Genomic DNA, 20,493 nt, shown 5'->3' with positions numbered 1-20,493 from the left:
ACTCTCAGCCAATCTTGTCATTGTTCACTCTGGGGTCAGGAAGTCTCGGCCCAGTTCCTGCTGCTACAGAGCTCTTTTCTCAGTGGCGGGAGGCCCAGGGCAGGGAAAAGGCAGGGAGAGGAAGGGAACTCGCTCCCTTCCCAGTAGGGCCATAGCTGGAGGGTCTGCTGCCTTTTGGGGACTCTGTGTTCAGAGGACTGAAGGAAACCCAGAGGGTGGCAGGCAGGGATCCTGGCCTCAGGTGGCTTGTGTCCCATGTCACCAGGAGCACGAGGGGGCAGGAGCTTGGGGCTCAGGGCAGGAGTGTTCCATCTCGCAGCTGCTTCTCCTGGGGTTGCTGAAGGGAAGCCACTGATTCGGGGCTTGCAAAGGCTGCCAGGGCTGGCAAGGGGACAGTCGCCTTTGGGGCTGGAGTGGAAGAGGGAGGGCAGCTGGTGGGTCCTGTCAGCTTGGGGGCTGTGAGATGAAGACAAGGGGGAGGGAGCAGGGAATGGACCCCCAGCCTGTCTTATCAGCCTGTTTCTGACATCACCCATGGCCTCTTCACTGGAGGCTGCTTTACCCGCTGTGGGGGCGCGTGGATCAGGGCCCGGTAGAAGCAGGTGGTCTGGGGATACAGGGCCAGCACAAGCTGCTCCTTCTGGAACAAGGCCTCGGGGTCTGTCTCGGGGTTGGCCTTCCACTGGGGCAGCGGGATGACCCTGCGCCGGCTCAGGGTGTGTCTCCTGGGGGTGGAGAGACTAGTGTCAACCTGTGGCCAGGTGGGGATGCTCCTTCCCAGCTGTTATGTTACCCCCCAGGCTCTGTGCCCTGCCCTGGCCTGGACACTCACTCTTTGCCTTCTTCATCGATGTCATCTACTTCATACCTGCAGACAAAAGGATGAAAACACTGGATGCAGCCAGGGTCGTGGTCCCTGTCAGGGAGTGAGGAGGGTGGGGGCAGCCCAGGCAGGTACTGTGACAAAAGAGCGGCCCTGGGGCTGGGGTCACTCACTTGTTGGTGGCGTGGCTGTAACTGACCACCTCGGCCAGGATCCACTGCTCGTCCCCATCCACAGCCTTCACCCGGGCAGCCACCTTGTCTCCAGGTCTGGCCACATAGTCCCCTGAAGCAGGGATGGCCCCACAGAGGGGTGGGGGCCTGTGAGTGAAACTAAGAATCAGTCCCAGCCCCTGGGCACCAGCCCCTCCCTTGCAGCTGCTGCCTCACTTGTCACCAGGCTTCCCGATCCACAGGGGCAGGGTCATGGCCGACTGCTGCAGCAGGGTCATCAGCACCCCTCTGCGCATGGTCTTCCGGGGCGGCTCTGAGTCATTGTAGAGACCCGCGATCTTGGCCGCTGCGGGAAGGAAGGAAGCCCTGAGGTCACAAGGACAGGTGCTGGCTTTAACCCCCTCTAGCGCCCTGTACCCAGCTGTTGGAGAAGTCACTAGGAGCCCCAGCTCCTGAGTGAGCCCGAGGGCCCAGCAGGACCCTCACTCCATCAGCCAGGTGTTAATACTCATAGGGACTGCTGTGCTCAACTACAGATGGGTGAGATGGCAGCACAGCAGGCACCCAGTGGGAGAAACCAAGAAGAAAGTGGGGTTCCAAGCTGCTGGTCAGGCTGTTTGCTGATCTGAATGGTGGTTACAGGAGTGTGTTCAGTTAGTGAATATTTCATGGAACTCTGTACTTATGTGTACTTTTCTTCTATTAATATATGTTGTAACTCAACAGAAAGTTAAAAAAAATATTAAGTGTGCGCCTTGGACCTCTTCAGACACGGCTGCACACCTCAACTTCACACAGAACCAGGATGGCCACATGGGGACACTGACGTGCCAAGAGTCTGCCCACCGTGGGTTTGCTGGGAGGGCAGAACAGTAGGAGAGCCAAGGAAATGCAGGCTGAAGGGGTGTGGAAGGCAGGCTTTAAGACACAGCGTGTGGTTCTGCAGAAACCAGCCAGGGCAAGAGATGGGCATGGGCTGTGGTAGGAAGGAGTAGGCCACTGGCCTAGGCCCCAGAAGGGGCAGGAGACGAGAAGCGGGCACAGGATGACCTCTGGCTGCTGAGGAACAACTGGGAAACCCCTGCTTCTGAGCACTGAGAATGATCTCCTGTCCCTTCTCAGGGGCAGAGCCAGTCTGCCAGAGCCTCCATGGGAGGATCTGAGTAGGCGGTGGCCGCAGGCCTCCACGGGAGGGTGACCGCTGCCTGAAGGGCCTCCCTCCTCCTAGCCAAGGACCTCCCAGCACGTCCTCTCCCACTCACCAATCCGCCTCTCCTCCAACAGAGACTTGATTTCGGCAATCTTGTCCAGAGCTTTCCGTAGGATGCTGAGGGCAGGGAGAAGGGAGAAACAGGGTTTGGTTGAAGCACGTAGCATAGACTTCTTTTCCGTTTTTTTGTTTTTCTCGCTACATGGCCCTGGCTAGTCTTGGTCTCTAGCGGTTCCCCCAGGAGCCTCCTGCACAGGTCAAATACAGGTGTATGCAGCTTCCTGTTCTGGTCAAGGAGGGCTGGATTATTTGGATCAACCCCACTGGTGAACACTAGAAACCCGGCCGGGGGCGGTGGCACCTGCCTGTAATCCCAGCACTTTGGGAGGCCGAAGTGGGTGATCACCTCAAGTCAGGAATTTAAGACCAGCCTGAGCAACATGGCAAAACCCCATCTCTACTAAAAATACAAAAATTAGCAGGGCATGCTGGTGGGCGCCTATAATCCCACCTACTCAGGAGGCTGAGGCAGGAGAATCACTTGAACCCAGGAGGCAGAGGTTGCAGTGAGCTGAGATCGCGTCATTGCACTCAAGTCTGGGCAACAAGAACAAAACTCCATTTCAAAAACAAACAAAAAAAAACAAATAAAAAAAGAAAAGAAAACTAGAAATCTTCAATATGTGTTTTTTAGTCTTAAAAGCATAAAAAACAAGACTGTAGGAAGCAGCTGGCCAAAAACTAAGCGAACACAGGATCCCAGAGAGGAAAGGATACAGGTGAGTGCCTTTGGCAAACCTGCAGAAGGGCTGCTCTGTTCTGGCAGCCTCTCCCCACCTCCTGAGATGAGGAGGACAGGGGCCTCAGGTCTGCCCAGGGGTCACGAAAAACGAGGGGAGACTCTGGGGAGAGGTGCTGACTCAGAGCAGGGCTGGGTGGAAGGAACTCTTCCTTTCTGAAGGATGTACCCCTGCATGGCCTTACAACCCCAGGAAGCCTTCTGTGAAGTTAGTTTATGGGGATTCCAGGGTGGCAGGAACCCAAGGAACCCAGCAGAAGCAGCAAACACAGAGCTTTGCTGGAGGCAGGCTTCTTCATCCTAAATCTCAGATTCCCAAAGAATATTTCCATAGTAGGCCTGCGTGCGGTGGCTTATGCCTGTAATCCCAGCACTTTGGGAGGTGGAGGCAGGAGGATCACTTGAGATGAGGAGTTGGAGACCAGCTTGGCCAACATGGCCAAACCCTATCCCTACAAAAAATAAAAAAAATTAGCTGGGCCTGGTGTGTTCTGCCTGTAATCCCAGCTACTCAGGAGGTTGAGGCAGGAGGATCACTTGAGCCCAGGAGTTTGAGGCTGCAGTGAGCCATGATGATGCCACTCCACTCCAGCCTGGACAACAGAGTGAGATACTGTCTTAATCAATCAATCAATCACACAAGGGAAAATAGCAGCAATCTGATACAGGAGAAATGTAGAAAAGACCACTTTAACCAGTGTAACAGGTAGTATCTTCTGATGTCTAATATAACTCACCAAGGACATTTCTTCTGTGTCAAAAGTGTAAACCCTGAATCCTACTAGTGAGGAAATGTCAGACCGTTAATACCAGTGTTGGAGCTCCACCCCAAATAAACAGAGCCTCTGGTACAGACAGACTTGAGAACCACTGTGTTCTCCAAGGAGAAGAATGTAATGTTCAAGTTCCTAAAGTTACAGCTGTTGCACTATAGAGATTCAAGAAAACAATGGTTTTAGATCATTTTATTTTTTATTTTTATTTTTTGAGATGGAGTCTTGCTCTGTCGCCCAGCCTGAAGTGCAGTGGCACGACCTTGGCTCACTGCAACCTCCAACTCCCGGGTTCAAGCAATTCTCCTGCCTCAGCCTCCCGAGTGGCTGGGATTACAGCCATGTGCCACCACACCTGGCTAATTTTTGTATTTTTAGTAGAGACGGGATTTAGCCATGTTAGCCAGGCTGGTCTTGAACCCCCGACCTCAGGTGATCTGCCCACCTTGAGATTGCAGGCATGAGCCACTGCGCCTGGCCTTAAGATCATTTTAAAAGCAGCAGTTTTCTGGAACTGAAACTTCTTCATCTCAGAACCATAAAACCTTCAGGTCATCTGAGTTGACCTTCCAGCCAACCTTACAGACACATGCCACCATGCTCAGCTAATTTTAAAATTTTTTGTAAAGACAAAGTCTCATTTTGTTGCCCAGGCTGGTCTTGAACACTTGGACTCAAGTGATCCTCTAACCTCGGCCTCCCAATCACTTCTGTAATGCTGTGATTACAGATCTGAGCTACCCAGTCCCTGATATCCCTATTTTAATGACTGAATCTCAGCCAAAGTGACTGCCAAGGTCACAGAACCAGTAAATGGCAGTGCTGACTCACACCTTGCTGCCTTCTGTAAAGACGTTAGCAGCAGAGGTAACAAAAAGAGTGGGCCTAGCAGTGGGCTCCAGGGAAGGTGGGACCCAAGGGAGAGGCTCGGAGTAGGAATCGGCTTATCCATGGGAGGAAAGCAGGCTGGGGGCTTGGTCCAAATGCGCCTGCAGCCCAGTGTCCAGGTGAGGAGGGAGGAGCGGCGGGGTGGGTGCACTCACTTGCATTCAGCCTCTGCATCGGCCTTGGCGGTTGTGTAGAGGCCACGCAGCTTTGTCCGGTAATAGGGAGAAACTGCAGAGGAAACAGAGGAATAAAAGGAGGCAGGGCCAGGGTAGGCGCAGTAGTGTGGCGCTGCTTCCGTGCACCGGAGTCACACTTGCGGAGGCACAGAGAGGCTGTGGCCACAGTCAGAGCTCTGCTGGCTCAGGAGTGCTCCCAAGGCGGATACCCCAGGCTCCAAGAGTCCGCATTTCCATATGGTACAAATGCCATCACTACATCTGCGAGAGGATTGTCTTACCTTCTCCCCATCATGACACACACAGAAAATATTTGTTAAGACACAGGAAACCACAATTCTCAGAGTTACCCAGAGTAGGAAAGCCCCAGCCCCAGGGTCTGACCTCCTAAGAGGCCTCAGGGCACATGGAGCGGCCACCTGGGAAGGAAGCTCTGTTCTAGAAAACACTAGCTAACTAGGGTGCTTGTACACTCTAAGGGGAACTTTCCCTGGACGTAGTGTCATTGCACTGCCTTTCTAGTCCTCAGAGTGGAGGGATTTTAGTTCTTCAGGTCACCCAGACTAAGGGAAAGCTGTCCCTCCTGCCTCAGGGGCAGTGCATTTCTGAATATGCAGATACATGCAAATCAACTTTGAATACAATATCCACCTAATTCCAAGCTTGGCCACACCCACCCACCTCACCCCCATCTCATTCCCTTCCTCTCCTGGGCCCAGCTACTCACTCTTGTTCTCTGTCTGCATCCGCTCGTGGGTCTTCTGGATGTTCACTAAGTTGTGTTCACTCCGCGAACGCTCTTCCTGTAAGGAGGAGAGCAGCAGGACGTGACAGAGGCCCTCCCTGCTGCTATGGCACCCTATGAGCCAGGCCAGAGGCCCCATCCCAAAAACATGACCCTCATTTCCTAAATCCAAATTCAGGAGAAGTTCAAGATGATTTTCTCCTTTGACTAATGCAAAAGCATTAAAAAGGCATTAAAGGGCCCGGTGCAATGGCTCATGCCTATAATCCCAGCACTTTGAAAGGCCAAAGTGGGCAAATCACTTTCAGGTCATGAGTTCAAGACGATCCTGGCCAACATGGTGACACCCCATCTCTACTAAAAATAAAAAAATTAGCTGGGCATGGTGGCATGCGCCTGTAGTCCCAGCTACCCAGGAAGCTGAGGCAGGAGAATTGCTTGAACCTGTGAGGCGGAGGTTGCAGTGAGCCAAGACTGCGCCACTGCACTCCAGCCTGGCACCTGGCGACAAAGCAAGACTGTCTCCAAAAAAAAAAAAAAAAGGCATTAAAGTTTTATCTTAAGTGATATCTTTAATGATAGTACTTTATCAAAGAGACAAATCAATCTATACAGTCAGTGCAATCCCCATGAAAATTCTAGTTGACTTCTTTGCAGAAATTGACAACTTCATCCTAAAATTCATATGGAAATTCAAGGGACCCAAATTATACCCAAGCAATCTTGAGAAAAAAAAAAAAGTTGGAGAACTCACACTTCCCATTTTCAAAATTTACTGCAAAGCTACAGTAATCACGACGGTGTGATACTGGCATATACATTAATAGAACAGGTTCCAGAGTCTAGAAACTGACATATACAGGTATGATCAATTGATGCAGGGAAGAAGGGGCAGGGGAGAACGCTGCTGCAATTCCTCCCATATCAGTGGTCCTGGGATGAGAGCTGCAACTGCAGATGCTGGAAATCAGGACGGCACCTAAGCAAAAAATTATGACTATGCTTTGTAGCCTTTATGTGAGAATTTTTAAGTGCCTAACAGGTGGGTTGTGCCTTTACCTCAACCTGCAAAATAGGGTTAACAGTGAACATGGCTGCCCAGTGCTCGAGACACCTGATAGTGTGTACCTGTGTGACCCCACCCTATATGAACAGGAATGGACTGGGGTTGGGGAGATACTTGCTAGACTAGTACTGCTGCTGCTGCAATCTGGACCAGCACAGTGGCCCAAGCTAACATCCCTTCCTTTTTTTTTTTTTTTTTTAAAGAGACAGAGTCTTGCTCAGTTGCCCAGGCTGGAGTGCAGTGGCTATTCACAAGCACAATCCCACTACTGATCAGCATGGGAGTTTTGACCTGCTCCATTTCCAACCTGGGCCAGTTCACCTCTCCTTAGGCAACCTGGTGGACGCTGACTCCCGGGAGGTCACCATATTGATGCCAAATTTAGTGCAGACACTTGATGGGCATAAAGCAGTCCAGCCCAGAAGTCCTGGGCTCAAGCGATCTTCCCCCCTCAGCCTCCCGAGTAGCTGGGACTACAGGCACACGCCACCGCACCTGGCGCTAACATCCCTTCCAAAGGTGGAAAAGTTTGGGTGAAAACCAATCACAAATGGAGAGGAGAAATAGTAGCCAAATTAACAGAACAAATTAAATGGGTTATGCAATGAGGAAAATACACTATTGTAGTCATACTTCAAGAGAGGCTCAGAGTAAGAGAATGCCATCTCTTAGATCAGTTACATGGGTGCCTGAAAGGGCGAAGCCGTGCATCTTGTCAGGACCATGCCTACTTTTAAAAGTTGACAGGTGAGATGGCAGCCGTCTGAGGGACACCCTGGTTATATGGGATGATGATAAACAGGTCTAACTGTGGATGACCGAATGGAATGCATAATCTGCCAGTATCTTTTTTTCATTCATTCATTCATTCATTCATTTTTTGAGATGGAGTTTCACTCTTGTCGCCCAGGCTAGAGTGCAGTGGTACGATCTTGGCTTACTGCAACCTTTGCCTCCCAGGTTCAAGTCATTCTCCTGTCTCAGCCTCCTGAGTGGCTGGGAATTACAGGCACCAGCCACCCTACCTGGCTAATTTTTATATTTTTAGTAGAGATAGCCAACATGGTGAAACCCTGTCTCTACTAAAAACACAAAAACAATTAGCTGGACGTGGTGGTGTGTGCCTGTAAGCCCAGCTACTCGGGAGGCTGATGTAGGAGAATTGCTTAAACCCAGGAGGCGGAGGGTGCAGTGAGCCAAGATCATGCCACTGCACTCCAGCCTGGATGACACAGTGAGATTCTGTCTCAAAAAAAAAAAAAATGTGTTTTTGTTTGCCTGGATTAATGAGGTAGAAGGAAAAGATATGGGGTATTTTTGTTGGGTGCTAAAAATGTTCTGAAATTGATCATGGTAATGATTGCACAACTCTGTGAGTTGCGAAAAACCACTGGATTATATACACTTTAAATGGATGCATTGTATGGCATGTGAATTCTAACTCAGGATAGCTGTTAAAATCAATCATGAAATCCTGTACATGGAGAAAATCCAAGAGGAATTACAGCCATACCCCAAATTCCCCTCCTCTCACCTTTATGACATCATCTTGGTTCCTGCATGTCCAATCTCTCTGAACACAAATGCTACCCCCACTTCACAGCTCAGTGCATCAAAGCCTGTGTTCCCATCTGAGAGTGAAGGGTGGTGACTTTTTACCTGGGTTTGCTTGATCAGCTGATGGAGTTCTGTAAGAAGTTCTGCAATTCGGGAATCGGCAGACACAAGGGCCATTGTCTACAGGGGTGCCTGGTGGGGGAGTGACAACAGAAGAGAATTCTGTTAGTGGCTGCTGTGGGCTGAACTGTGCCCTTTCAAAAGATACATTCGGCTGGGAGGCTCACACCTGTAATCCCAGAACTTTGGGAGGCCAAGGCGGGCAGACTGCTTGGGGCCAGGAGTTCAAGACCACCCTGGGCAACATAGTGAGACCCTGTCTTTACCAAAAAAAATTAAAAACGTAGCCCAGCAAGGTGGCACACATCTGTAGTCCCAGCTATCTGAGAAGCTGAGGTGAGTGGATCACTAGGGCCTAGGAAGTCGAGGCTGCAGTGAGCTATTGCACTCCAGCCTACATGACAAGAGTGACACCCTATCTCTTTAAACAATAATAATAATAATAAGATACACTGTAGTCCTAACCAAGGTACCTGGAATGTAGCCTTGCTGGGAATTAGGATCTTTACAGAAGTATTTAAGATGTCACTAAGATGAGGTCATAGTAGAATAGGGTGTGCCCTTAATCCAGACACACAGCCAGGTGGGGACAGAGGCAGAGATGGGACTTGGACTGCTGCAAACCAAGGGATCCCAAGTACTGCCGGCATCCACCTAACCAGCTGGGAGAGTCACATGCCTGTAATCCCAGCACTTTGGGAGGCCAAGGCGGGCGGATCACAAGGTCAAGAGATCGAGACCATCCTGGCCAACATGGTGAAACCCCGTCTCTACTAAAAATACAAAAATTAGCGGGGCGTGGTGGCGCGTAGTCCCAGCTACTCAGGAGGCTGAGGCTGAGGAGAATTGCTTGAACCCAGGAGGTGGAGGTTGCAGTGAGCCGAGACCATGCATTGCACTCCAGCCTGGCACCTGGTGACAGAGCGAGACTGTCTCAAAAAAAAAAAAAAAAAAAAAAAAAAAAGATAATTAGAACAAGAGTAAAAAGACAACCAAAAGTAACCAAAAGTATAACTAGGTGAAAATGGGCATATGCCTAAAGATAAAGGCATAAAGATAAAATAAGGGGAGTTTTTTTAGGGTGCTGAAATTTTATACAATAGCCTACATCTTACAAAGTTTATTCAGTCTGGGTGCAGTGACTCAAACCTGTAATCCCAGCACTTTAGGAGGCAAAGGTAGGAGGATAGTTTGAGTCCAGGAGCTCAAGACTAGCCTGGGCAATATAGCAAGATCCTGTCTCTATTTTTATTGTTTAAAAAAAGGTTGTTCAGCTGGGTGTGGTGGCTCGTGCCTGTAATCCCAGCACTTTGGGAGGCAGAGGCGGGCAGATCACAAGGTCAGGAATTCCAGGCCAGCCTAGCCAATATGGTGAAACCCTGTCTCTACTAAAAATACAAAAATTAGCTGGGCATGGTGGCATGTGCCTATAATCCCAGCTACCTGGGAGGCTGAGGCAGAATTGCTTGAACCCAGGAGGCGGAGGTTACAGTGAGCCTAGATCGTGTCACTGTACTCCAGCCTGGGTGACCGAGCGTGGCTCCATCTCAAAAAAAAAAAAAAAAAAAAAAAATTGTTCAACTAACACATCCTCCTACCCACAGAGATCAGATTCACACTGAATGGAGTAAACTCTTCCCCTCACTTAACAAACTGTGAACCTCTCCCCATGTATTTATTTGTATCTTCTTATAGGCTCTGCTGCAGTTATTTAAAAGTATAATAACATACAAACTAGGAATAGAGGGGAACTTCCTCAGCCTGATGAAGCGCATCTATGAAAAACACACAACTAACATCAGACTTAAAGGTGAAAGGCTAAAAGCTTTCTCCTAAGTCAGGAACAAGACGAGCGTAGGTCCCTGTCATTTCTAGTCAACACTGTCCTAGAGGCACAGGCCAAGGCAATGAGGCAATAAGATGAACTGAAAGGCATCCAGATGGGAAGGGAAGAAGTACAGCTATTTCCATTTGCACGTGACATGACCTTGTATACAAAAAACCCTAAGGAATCCACTAAACAACGATTAGGACTAAGAACAAAGTTAGATCTAATTGCAAAGTTGCAGGATACAAGATCAATAAACAAAAATCAATTGTGGCCAGGCCCAGAGGCTCACGCCTCCAATCCCAGCACTTTGGGAGGCTGAGACAGAAGGATCGCTTGCAACCAGAGGTCCAGACAAGCCTGGGCAACATAGCGAGGCCCCCACTTCCACTTTATAGATGTTTTAACTTAAAAAAAAAAAAAAAAGGGCTACAATAATCAAGATGGCGTGGTACTGGCATAAAGACAGACATCTAGTTCAATGGAACAGAACTGAGAGACCAAAACGGCCGAATAATTTTCAACAACGGCGTCCAGACAAATTAGTGGGAAAAGAATAATCTTTTCAACAAATGTTACTGGGACAACTGAATATCCACATGTAAAAGAATGCATCTGGTTCCCTACCTCAGCCCACATACAAAAATGATCTGAATAGACAGTTCTCCAAAAAAGACATACAAATGACCACCAAACACATGACAAGATGCTCTGTATCATTAGCCATTGGGAAATGCAAGTCAAAACCACCAAAGACACCACTTCACACCTACAATAAAAAAGAGACAAGAGTTGGGAAGGATGTAGAGAAACTGTATGAATACATAAAGTGTGATATCCATAGGGTGGACTATTACTTGCTAGTAAAAAGAAAAGATGTAGTGAGACATGCTATGACATGAATGAATGTTGAAAACATTATGCTAAGTGAAAGAAGCTGCAGTCATGGAAGACCACATATTATATGTTTCCATTTACATGAAATATCCAGAATAGCCAAAATCCATTGGAAGCTGGGTGGGAAGGGTCAGGGGAAAAGACAGTGACAGTTAATGGGTATTTTTTTTTTTTTTGGCCAGGTGATGAAAATGTTCTAAAATTGTGCTGATGGTTGCCAAATTCTGAATATACTAAAAACCAACGAGTTGCACACTTTAAACACGTGGTACATGGCCACCCATCTCCAGGCAAATATTATTTACTTTCTTACTTTCTGTCTCTTTTGATTTGCATAGTCTGCACTTTATTTTTTTTTATGAGACGGCGTCTCGGTCTGTCGCCCAGGTTGGAGGACAGTGGCGCGATCTCAGCTCACTACCACCTCTGACTCTCAGCTCAAGTCCTTCTCCTGTCTCAACCTCCTGAGTAGCTGGGACTACACATGTGTGCCACCATGCCTGGCTAATTTTTGTATTTTCAGTAGAGACAGTGTTTTGCCATGTTAGCCAGGCTGGTCTTGAACTCCTGACCTTGGATGATCCACCCACCTCAGCCTCCCAAAGTGCTGGGATTACAGGCATGAGCCACCATGCCAGGCCTACACTTGCTTTTTATTACTAACTAATATTCCATTGTTTTGCTATAACACATTTTACAAATCAATTCATGAACTGATGGACATCAGGTTAAGTACATTTTTTTGGCTATTATGAATCATGCTGCTATAAGCCTCATGCAAGTTTTTGTATGCGCATGTTTTCTTTTTTCTTTTTCTTTTCTTTTTTTTAAGTAGAGATGGGGTTTCACCATGTTGGCCAAGCTGATCTCAAACTCTTGACCTCAGGTGATCTGCCCACCTTGGCTTCCCGAAGTGCCAGGATTATAGGTGTGAGCTACCGCGTCTGGCCAGTTGTCTTATTATTGAGTTGTGTCCTTAGAAGCACATGGTTTTAATTTTTATCAAGTCCAGTTTCTGTTTCTTTTGGTTGCTTGTGATATTGATCTATGTTGTCTCACATGTATGACACTTTTTACTACCACAGCTTTACATAACGCACCGTCATCTAGAGAAGAACATATTCCCTTAGAAACATTTAGAGACCTAGGAACAGAAGCTACATCTGTGTCTTGACCAGATGGTGGATCCTGGTGCCACTACCCTCAGGGCTTGTATACCGCAGGCAAGGGGTGGTTCGGAAGGGCCGCACCAGACAATTGAAGTATGATAACATCAAGGCTATATGACCCCAGGCAGGATTTACGGTAAAGATTTATTGACCACAAGGAACAAGAGACAAACTGGAAATCTTGGAGTCCTTCCCAGAACTGGAATTAATCAGAAGTCAACACGATGCATTAGCATCCAGGATGAAGTTGCTTTAGCCTCCCTAGCTGCATTAGCTAAAACCACACAAAAGAATAAAACTGGAGTTTAGATCAAAGATTGGGAGTGGATAAATCTGAGAATGATCAGCATGCAGGCTGTTGCTAAAGTCTTGGGAACTGATGAGGCTAGAGATTATCTGCTAAGTGAGGAAAAGGGAAAGAGCCCCAGTGAGCCAGAACAAAGAAAGTGAAGGTGTGGACAGAAGATTCAAGCTCAGTGGAGAGACAAGGAAGGTGTGGATTGGCACAGAAAGGGTTATTCTCTCCTGCTAAAGCAGGAATCTTGGCTGAAACTGTTATAAGAGAGTTAGACAGGCACGAGCAGAGCAGGAGAGGGCTCTCCCCTACACACTAGGAAAGTTGGGTGATGGTTTGGCAATTACCACATTGCCTCTCTAAAAGTGATAAATTGGCAGCTGGTACCAGAGAGAGGTCATTTCCTGATGGTCCACACCTGATGCACTAAAGTGTTCAATGAATGCAGACACCAGGGAGATGCCACTTCCTGGGCATGCACATTAAGAGACCAAATGGCAGCACATGACCTCCCAGGGGAACATCACCAGAACAGGGAAGAAGGCCTTAGAAGGGCACCCGTACAACTTCCTACACACACTATGTGTGCTCACCTCCCAAGGGTAAGGAGTGCACTGTGCATGCAGGCAGCTCACCCTAAGGAGGAATCATGGGCAAGGCGCCAGCCTTGACCCTGGAATGTCCTAGCATGGCCTACAATCAAGGTTAAACACTGCACTGGACCTCAGTGCCCACTTGGATCTCCTTTCTTTCCTGTTCCAAAGCTTCTTAATGAACTGCCACTCCTGATCTGAAACTTGCCTCAGCCTCTTTTTCTGCCTCGTGCCACTCAGTCGAATTATTGAGGCAAGAGGTGTGGCTGCTGCGAACTCGTACAGATTTGCTGCTGGTAACTCAGATACCTTCCACCCGTAACAAAATCAGCGGTCCGCCTTCCACATGCCTGCAGCTGAGCCCCATTAACAGCCCCACCACTGGACAGGGGGTTTTACTTTACATGGCACCACCACAGACAGCGAGAGGTGCTGCAAGCACGCGGCCAGGTCACACGGTTAGCCTTCCCGTAAGCATACTTCAAACCTTCTCTCTTCTCAATATCCTTGCTGCTGCCCTCAGACCCAGGGCTGGGTCCTATTAGCTGATATCTGAGGTTCCTACTTCACTCGGAAGGGAAGCCAGAGACTTTATTCCCACCATCAAAACTACAAGCTCTGTATAGCAATGCCTGTCACCTCTGCCTTCACCCTAAGGGGGCAAAAAATGGTCACTCATTTGTGTTCTGAACCCCATCTCCCCTCTGACTGTCGGATCATCCTTTCTCCTCTACCAGCGAACAAGCATACTTTAGGAGAGCTCATCTTGAAAAAAACACAAGAGCTTCTGAACTCCTCTAAAGGTCCCCCACCTCTGTTCCTCTTCCCGGCAGAACTTCTTCCCTAAATTGTGCAGGGATGTGCTGCTGCTTCCTTGTCCCCACTTCACTTTCCAACCCACTTCTTGAGCTCTGTCCTCACCAGCCTCTCATAAAGAGGGCCAACAGCCTCTGCAGGGGAAGCGTGAGTGCCTTCTCTGCTTCTTCTGACGTAGCCTCTTGACATCCCGATCTCCTCTGGCTTTAGGGCCTTCCTCCTCGCAGTTCGAAGGCCACCCCCCTCCAGCTCCCCCTCCAGGTTGGAGGCTGGCCACCTCCCACACACCCCAGGTCCTCACCTCCACTTCCCCGCTGTGTGGTGCCATCTCCCAATCTGTATGTCCACCGAAGAAAAGTCACAGAAGGGATAATTAACAGCACCAAATGCCGCAGAAGAGGACTCAGAGGGGTCTCCCAAAGCTGAGGAAGTCACTGAGGACCTTGGGGAAAACACTTTCAGTGGAAGAGACAGAAGGCAACACACAGAAGTGGGTGTAGGAAGCAAATGTAGGTTACTGTGTCTGGGAGTAGGGTTGGGAGGACATCAAGTGGTGGAGGGTGTGGGGGGGTGCTGAATGGAGGAAAGTGACATGAAGGAACATGAGCATGTGGCTGGGGGGATCTTCATGCTGAGACGCCAGGACAGAAGAGGGGGCTGTGTGAGAGGAGGCAGGCACAGGGAGAGACAGGCTGTAGCACTGGATCATACCCAGCGATGTCTCCCCAGCTCAGCTGACATTCCTTCTGGCCTGTCCCCTTGACACTATCTCTGACACGTGACGTTGCTGCCTGCCCGCTCCTACCTGCAAAGCCCTTTCCCTTCTGGCTCAAGCCTGCACTTACCTACTAGTCCTAAAGAGGCCATACTTTTCTCTTGCTTGACTCTTTCTGTAACCAACATGGACTCTGCAACATACATTTAGAAACTGGCTTTCTATTGGGCGCAGTGCCTCACGCTTGTAATCCCAGCACTTTGGGAGGCTGAGGCAGGTGGATCACCTGAGGTCAGAGACGAGCCTGGTCAACATGGTGAAACCCTGACTCTACTAAGAATACAAAAATTAGGCTGGGCGCGGTGGCTCATGCCTGTAATGCCAGCACTTTGGGAAGCCAAGGTGGGTGGATCACCTGAGGTCAGGAGTTCAAGACTAGCCTGACCAACACGGTGAAACCCCATCTCTACTAAAAATGCGAAAATTAGACAGGCCTGTGGTGCATGTCTGTAATCCCAGCTACTCAGAGGCTGAGGCATGAGAATCGCTTGAACCCAGGAGGCGGAGGTTGCAATGAGCATAGACCACGCCATTGCACTTCGGCCTAGGTGAAAGAGTGAGACTCCATCCCCACTCCCTGCAAAAAAACCAAAAAAACAAAAATTAGCCAGGCGTGGTGGCGGGTGCCTGTGATCCCAGCTACTTGGGCGGCTGAGGCAGGGGAATTGTTTGAACCCTGGAGGTGGAGGTTACAGTGAGCCAAGATCATGCCACCATGCTCCAGCCTGGGCGACAAGAGCAAAACTCTGTCTCAAAAAATAAAAATAAAAAAAGAAATTGACATTCTAGTCAGCTGCTGTTTGTGTATCTTTTCTTCCCCAACACACTAGCGGCAATTTGGGCAAGAACGGAAATCTCTGCTGTTATCAATAATCAATCACCACTCAGTAGTGTCAGGGGCTTAGAAAAACTTTTCTAATTTTCACTACAGGTATTGATCGACTTACGACCTGTGCAACTAACGGCCATTCGACTTTACGACCACAATCGCTAGCCACGACTGCTCCGCGTCTGGCAGTGCAAACGTTGCCCAGCTGGGCGTACGACAGTGCGGACCAGCTTCCGGCAGCACTACCATCTCCGCGTGCACCATTTCAACTGTTATCCCAGACTCGGTACAGCAATTTGTGTTTTGTGTCTTGGATGTTTTTCATCAAACCCCTCCCAATAAACTTCTTATACATTTCGAAGCAATGGACCCAAACATCGAACGATTTGCAAGGATTGAACAGATGGCGCACGGTGTGTTTCGTCCGTATTGTGAAATTTATGAAGAAAAAAAGAAACATACAATTCAGACAAAACTCACCATGTTTATGAAAAACCCAGCTCCGGTAACTCCGACTGCTGCCTCAGGCGACTACATCAACGATCCGCAGCCAAGCACCAGCGGCCAATAAAATGTTTCGTATGTGTTTATATAGCTTGATATGTTTTGCAATTGGGAAAATGTTTCCTATGGTATTTTTTACACCTGTATTTTGTATTTTTGTATGCACCTGTATTTTGTAATTTTGTAAGTTAAACCAGTTGTACTGGTAATGCAGTGTTTTACTTAAACCTGACAAATGTAAAAATAAGAAACAAAATGGTGTAGAGATGATACAAATGGCATAAAATGAACAAAGAAAATCATGATATATGGGGAGGCTGAGGCAGGAGAATTGCCTGAACCCAGGAAGCGGAGGTTGTGGTGAGCCGAGATCGCGCCATTGCACTCCAGTGTGGGTAACAAAAGCGAAACTCCGTCTCAAAAAAAAAAAAAAAAAAAAAAAGAAAATCATGATATATAACAACAATGAAAGAAAATTATGATAAAATATGACTTAAAGATTTTTATAACATCATTTCACAGTACTGTACATACAGCCTACTCAACTTACAACCAAATCGTGTTACGACCGGTCTGTCGGAACCAATCGTGGTCGTAAGTCGAGCACTAACTGTATTTCTCACCCTAGCTCTCTCCTTCTCTGACTCCCAACTCCACAGTTAGGGTCACTTTGAATTTCCTTACATTGACTCTTCCAAACCTTTTTCTTAAAGTATAGGCTTTCCTTGGCTTCTGCAAACTACCGCATCAACTATGAACTACACGGTACCGACTTCCAAATTGATCCCCAGCCCAGAGGGCTTCTCAAAGATTCAGAATTTTCTATCATCATTGTCTTAGTTTGGGCTGCTATAACAAAATACCATAGACTGGGAAATTTACAAACAACAGAAATTTATTTATTTACTTTTTTTTTGGATGAAGTTTCACTCTTGCTGTCCAGGCTGGAGTGCAACGGTGGGATCTTGGCTCACTGCAACCTCTGCCTACTGGTTCAAGCGATTCTCCTGCCTCAGCCTTCCAAGTAGCTGGGATCACAGGTGTGTGCCGCCACACCTGGTTAATTTTGTATTTAAAATAATTTTTTTTTGTTTATTTATTTTTTTGTTGTTTTTTGTTTTTTGTTTTTGAGACGGAGTCTCGCTCTTGTTACCCAGGCTGGAGTGCAATGGCGCGATCTCGGCTCACCGCAACCTCCGCCTCCTGGGTTCAGGCAATTCTCCTGCCTCAGCCTCCTGAGCAGCTGGGATTACAGGCACGCGCCACCATGCCCAGCTAATTTTTTGTAGCTTTAGTAGAGACGGGGTTTCACCGTGTTGACCAGGATGGTCTCGATCTCTTGACCTCGTGATCCACCCACCTCGGCCTCCCAAAGTGCTGGGATTACAGGCGTGAGCCACCGCGCCCGGCCTTGTTTATTTATTTTTGAGACAGAGTCTCGCTCTGCCGCTAGGCTGGAATGTAGTGGCGCGATCTCGGCTCACTACAACCTCCGCCTCTGGGTTCAAGCGATTCTCCTGCCTCAGCCTCCTGAGTAGCTGGGACTACAGGCACATGCCACCACGTCCGACTAATTTTTGTATTTTTAATAGAGACGGGGTTTCACCACCTTGGCCAGGATGGTCTCAATCTCTTGACCTTGTGATCTGCCCACCTCAGCCTCCCAAAGTGCTAAGATTATAGGCGTGAACCATGGCACCTGGCCAACAACAGAAATGTATTGCTCACAGTTCTGGTGGCTGGGAAATACAAGATCAAGGCCCCAGTATATCCGGTGTCACTCTCTGCTTCAAAGATGGTACCTTCTCACTGCATTCTCAACATGGCAGAAGGGGCAACACACGTCTCTCAGGCCTCTTTCATAAGGGCGCTAACCCCATTCCTCAGAGTGGAGCCTGAGGATCATTTTTCTATCCCGTCCTCAAAGTTAGAGGTGGAGAGTCATTGACTTTTTCCATCATTATTTTCCTTATTTTTAGTGGGTTTCTGAGTAGAGCAGTCGCACTCTTGTCTGTGATGGGGGTGACAGCCCCCACATGCCTTCAGGGTCGTCCTTCCATTATCTAGATGAGTAGTGCCTGGCTTCCACATCCATACTAGTCTCCTTATCAAAGGATGGCTTGGCCACACCCTTCATATTCTCTCTGAATACACTTATTCCTTTTTTTTTTTTTTTTTTTTTTGAGACAGGGTCTCACTCTGTCACCCAGGCTGGAGTACACTGGTGCAATTTCAGCTCACTGCAGCCTCAATCTCCCAGGTTCAAGTGATCCTCCCACCTCAGCCTCCTGAGAAGCTGGGACCACAGGCATATGTTACCATGCCCGGCTAATGTTTTGTAGAGACGGGGTTGCACTGTGTTGCCCAGGCTGGTCTTGAACTCCTGAGCTCAAATGATCCGCCTGCCTCAACCTCCCAAAATGCTAGGATTACAGGTGTAAGCCATTGTGCCCAGCCTACTTTTTCATTCTTTACAACATGGCCATGCTGAAAATCTTCCAAATGCTTAAGTTCTGTTTCCCTTTTGGTTTTCCGTATTTGTTTCTTTCTTCTCACATTTTACTATAAGCCATCAAGAAAAACCATGCTGCCCCCTCACCACTTTGCTTAGAGACTTCATCCACCAAATATCTGATTTCATCACTCTTAAGTTCTCCCACAAAACACTAGGACATGAGAAATAAAAGAAACTTTTAATCTGAAGAATGTGAGCACTCCCCTTAATTGTCAGGCCCAAAGCAGCACTGAAATGCAACAGTAGTCATGACTCACTGCTCACTTAAGCTAAATAATTACCTCACGAAGTCACTTGCTATGTGAGCTCTAGACTGACTAACTCTAAAGTAGCCATAAAATGCCATTTTTCCGTAATTTCTCATATCCTATAGTTCAATAACGTATAACCAGTCACTAATTCATGTTATCTCTGTAAACCAGTGAGAATTCCTGTCAAACAACTTGTTTTTTTTTTTTTTTTTTTGAGACGGGGTTTTGCTCTTGTTGCCCAGGCTTAAATAGCGCAATCTTGGCTCACTGCAACCTCTGCCTCCTGGGTTCAAACAATTCTCCTGCCTCAGCCTCCTGAGGAGCTGAGTTTAGAGGCACCCGCTACCATGCATGGCTAATTTTTGTATTTTTATTAGAGATGGGGTTTCGCCATGTTGGTCAGGCTGGTCTCAAACCCCTGATCTCAGGTGATCCACCCGCCTCAGCCTCCCAAAGTGATGGGGTTACAGGCATAAGCCACCACGCCCAGCCCCTGTCAAACAACTTCGTGAGAGCCCACTCCTCCTTCCCTTTTGCCTTTAAAAATCTGCTTGTAACAAAGGCCAAACAGAGCACTCCCAAGGCAACCTACAAGTGTGTCCCAGGTTGCAGTCCTCAACGTTGGCCAAAATAAACTCTACATTAACTTTGCCTAGGCTTGACCCTTTAGGTCAACAGACACAAACCCAAATCAGCCAAGTTCTTTGCCACTTTATAACAAAGATCACCTTTCCCCCAGTTTCCACTAAGATGTTCCTCATTTCCATCTGAGATCTCATCAGGATGGCCTTTGCCATCCATATTTCTACCAACATTCTGCTCACGCCCTCTTAGGGCATCTCTGAGAAGAAGATTGAGGCTTTCTCCACAGCTCTCCTCCTGTGCCCTAACCAGATCTGTGCTTAATGCTCGGTTCTTGACAATGTAGACTTTTTCTAGTATGAACATCAAAATTCTTCCAGCCTCTACCCACTACCCAGTTCCAAAGCCGCTTCCACATCTTCAGGTATTTGTTATAGCAGCACCCCGCTTCTGGTACGAATTTGTATTAATTCATTTGACTGCTATAACAAGATACTTTAGACTAGATAATGTATAAACAACAGAAATGCACTGCTCTGGAGGCTAGGAAGTCCACGATCACGGTGCCAGCAGATTCAGCATCTGGTGAGGGCTTGCTCTGTGTTTCAAGGATGACACCTCTAGAACTGTGAGCAATACGTTTCTGTTGTTTATAAATATCCAGACTAAGGTATTTTGCTACAGCAATCCAAATGAACTAAGATACTCATGGGTTGAACATCTCTACCCAGAGGAGACCCCATATTACTATGCTCAACATAGATATTCCTTATACAGTCCTACTTCTGTATGGCTAGAAATTTCCATAATAAAAATAATATTTTAAAAATCAGGCCGGGCGCGGTGGCTCAAGCCTGTAATCCCAGCACTGTGGGAGGCCGAGGCGGGTGGATCACGAGGTCAAGAGATCGAGACCATCCTGGTCAACATGGTGAAACCCCGTCTCTACTAAAACTACAAAAACTTAGCTGGGCATGGTGGCGCGTGCCTGTAATCCCAGCGACTCAGGAGGCTGGGGCAGGAGAGTTGCCTGAACCCAGGGGGCGGAGGTTGCGGTGAGCCGAGATCGCGCCATTGCACTCCAGCCTGGGCAACAAGAGCGAAACTCC

At 48.1% G+C, this 20,493-nt stretch overlaps 2 protein-coding genes across 6 annotated transcripts in view; one reads left to right on the top strand and one right to left on the bottom strand.

Annotated features, from left to right (window-relative positions):
* Positions 1 to 12,942, top strand: part of LOC116526626 (sulfotransferase 1A3-like) — a 20,130-nt gene extending 7,188 nt beyond the window's left edge. For all 4 annotated transcript variants that reach the window (XM_032243103.1, XM_032243102.1, XM_032243104.1 and 1 more), the window contains 3 exons: positions 4,779 to 4,785; positions 9,123 to 9,128; positions 12,900 to 12,942. In XM_032243103.1, coding sequence (XP_032098994.1) covers positions 4,779 to 4,785; positions 9,123 to 9,128; positions 12,900 to 12,927 — 41 coding nt within the window. In that variant the 3' untranslated portion in view covers positions 12,928 to 12,942. The remainder of the gene's footprint in view (positions 1 to 4,778; positions 4,786 to 9,122; positions 9,129 to 12,899) is intronic.
* SGF29 (SAGA complex associated factor 29) overlaps positions 1 to 20,493 on the bottom strand; it is a 49,453-nt gene that overhangs the window by 15,106 nt on the left and 13,854 nt on the right. For both annotated transcript variants that reach the window (XM_032243099.1, XM_032243100.1), the window contains exons 2-9: positions 8,313 to 8,402; positions 5,570 to 5,645; positions 4,822 to 4,894; positions 2,259 to 2,323; positions 1,213 to 1,342; positions 997 to 1,143; positions 833 to 868; positions 563 to 725 (exon numbers count right to left, since the gene is read on the bottom strand). In XM_032243099.1, the coding sequence (XP_032098990.1) occupies positions 563 to 725; positions 833 to 868; positions 997 to 1,143; positions 1,213 to 1,342; positions 2,259 to 2,323; positions 4,822 to 4,894; positions 5,570 to 5,645; positions 8,313 to 8,387 (765 nt within the window). In that variant the 5' untranslated portion in view covers positions 8,388 to 8,402. The remainder of the gene's footprint in view (positions 1 to 562; positions 726 to 832; positions 869 to 996; positions 1,144 to 1,212; positions 1,343 to 2,258; positions 2,324 to 4,821; positions 4,895 to 5,569; positions 5,646 to 8,312; positions 8,403 to 20,493) is intronic.

Source organism: Sapajus apella, unplaced genomic scaffold, assembly GCF_009761245.1.
Source record: "Sapajus apella isolate SASKATOON/1434 unplaced genomic scaffold, GSC_monkey_1.0 scaffold51, whole genome shotgun sequence".
Taxonomy (NCBI): Eukaryota; Metazoa; Chordata; class Mammalia; order Primates; family Cebidae; genus Sapajus; species Sapajus apella.
This window is presented reverse-complemented; position numbering and strand designations above follow the sequence as displayed.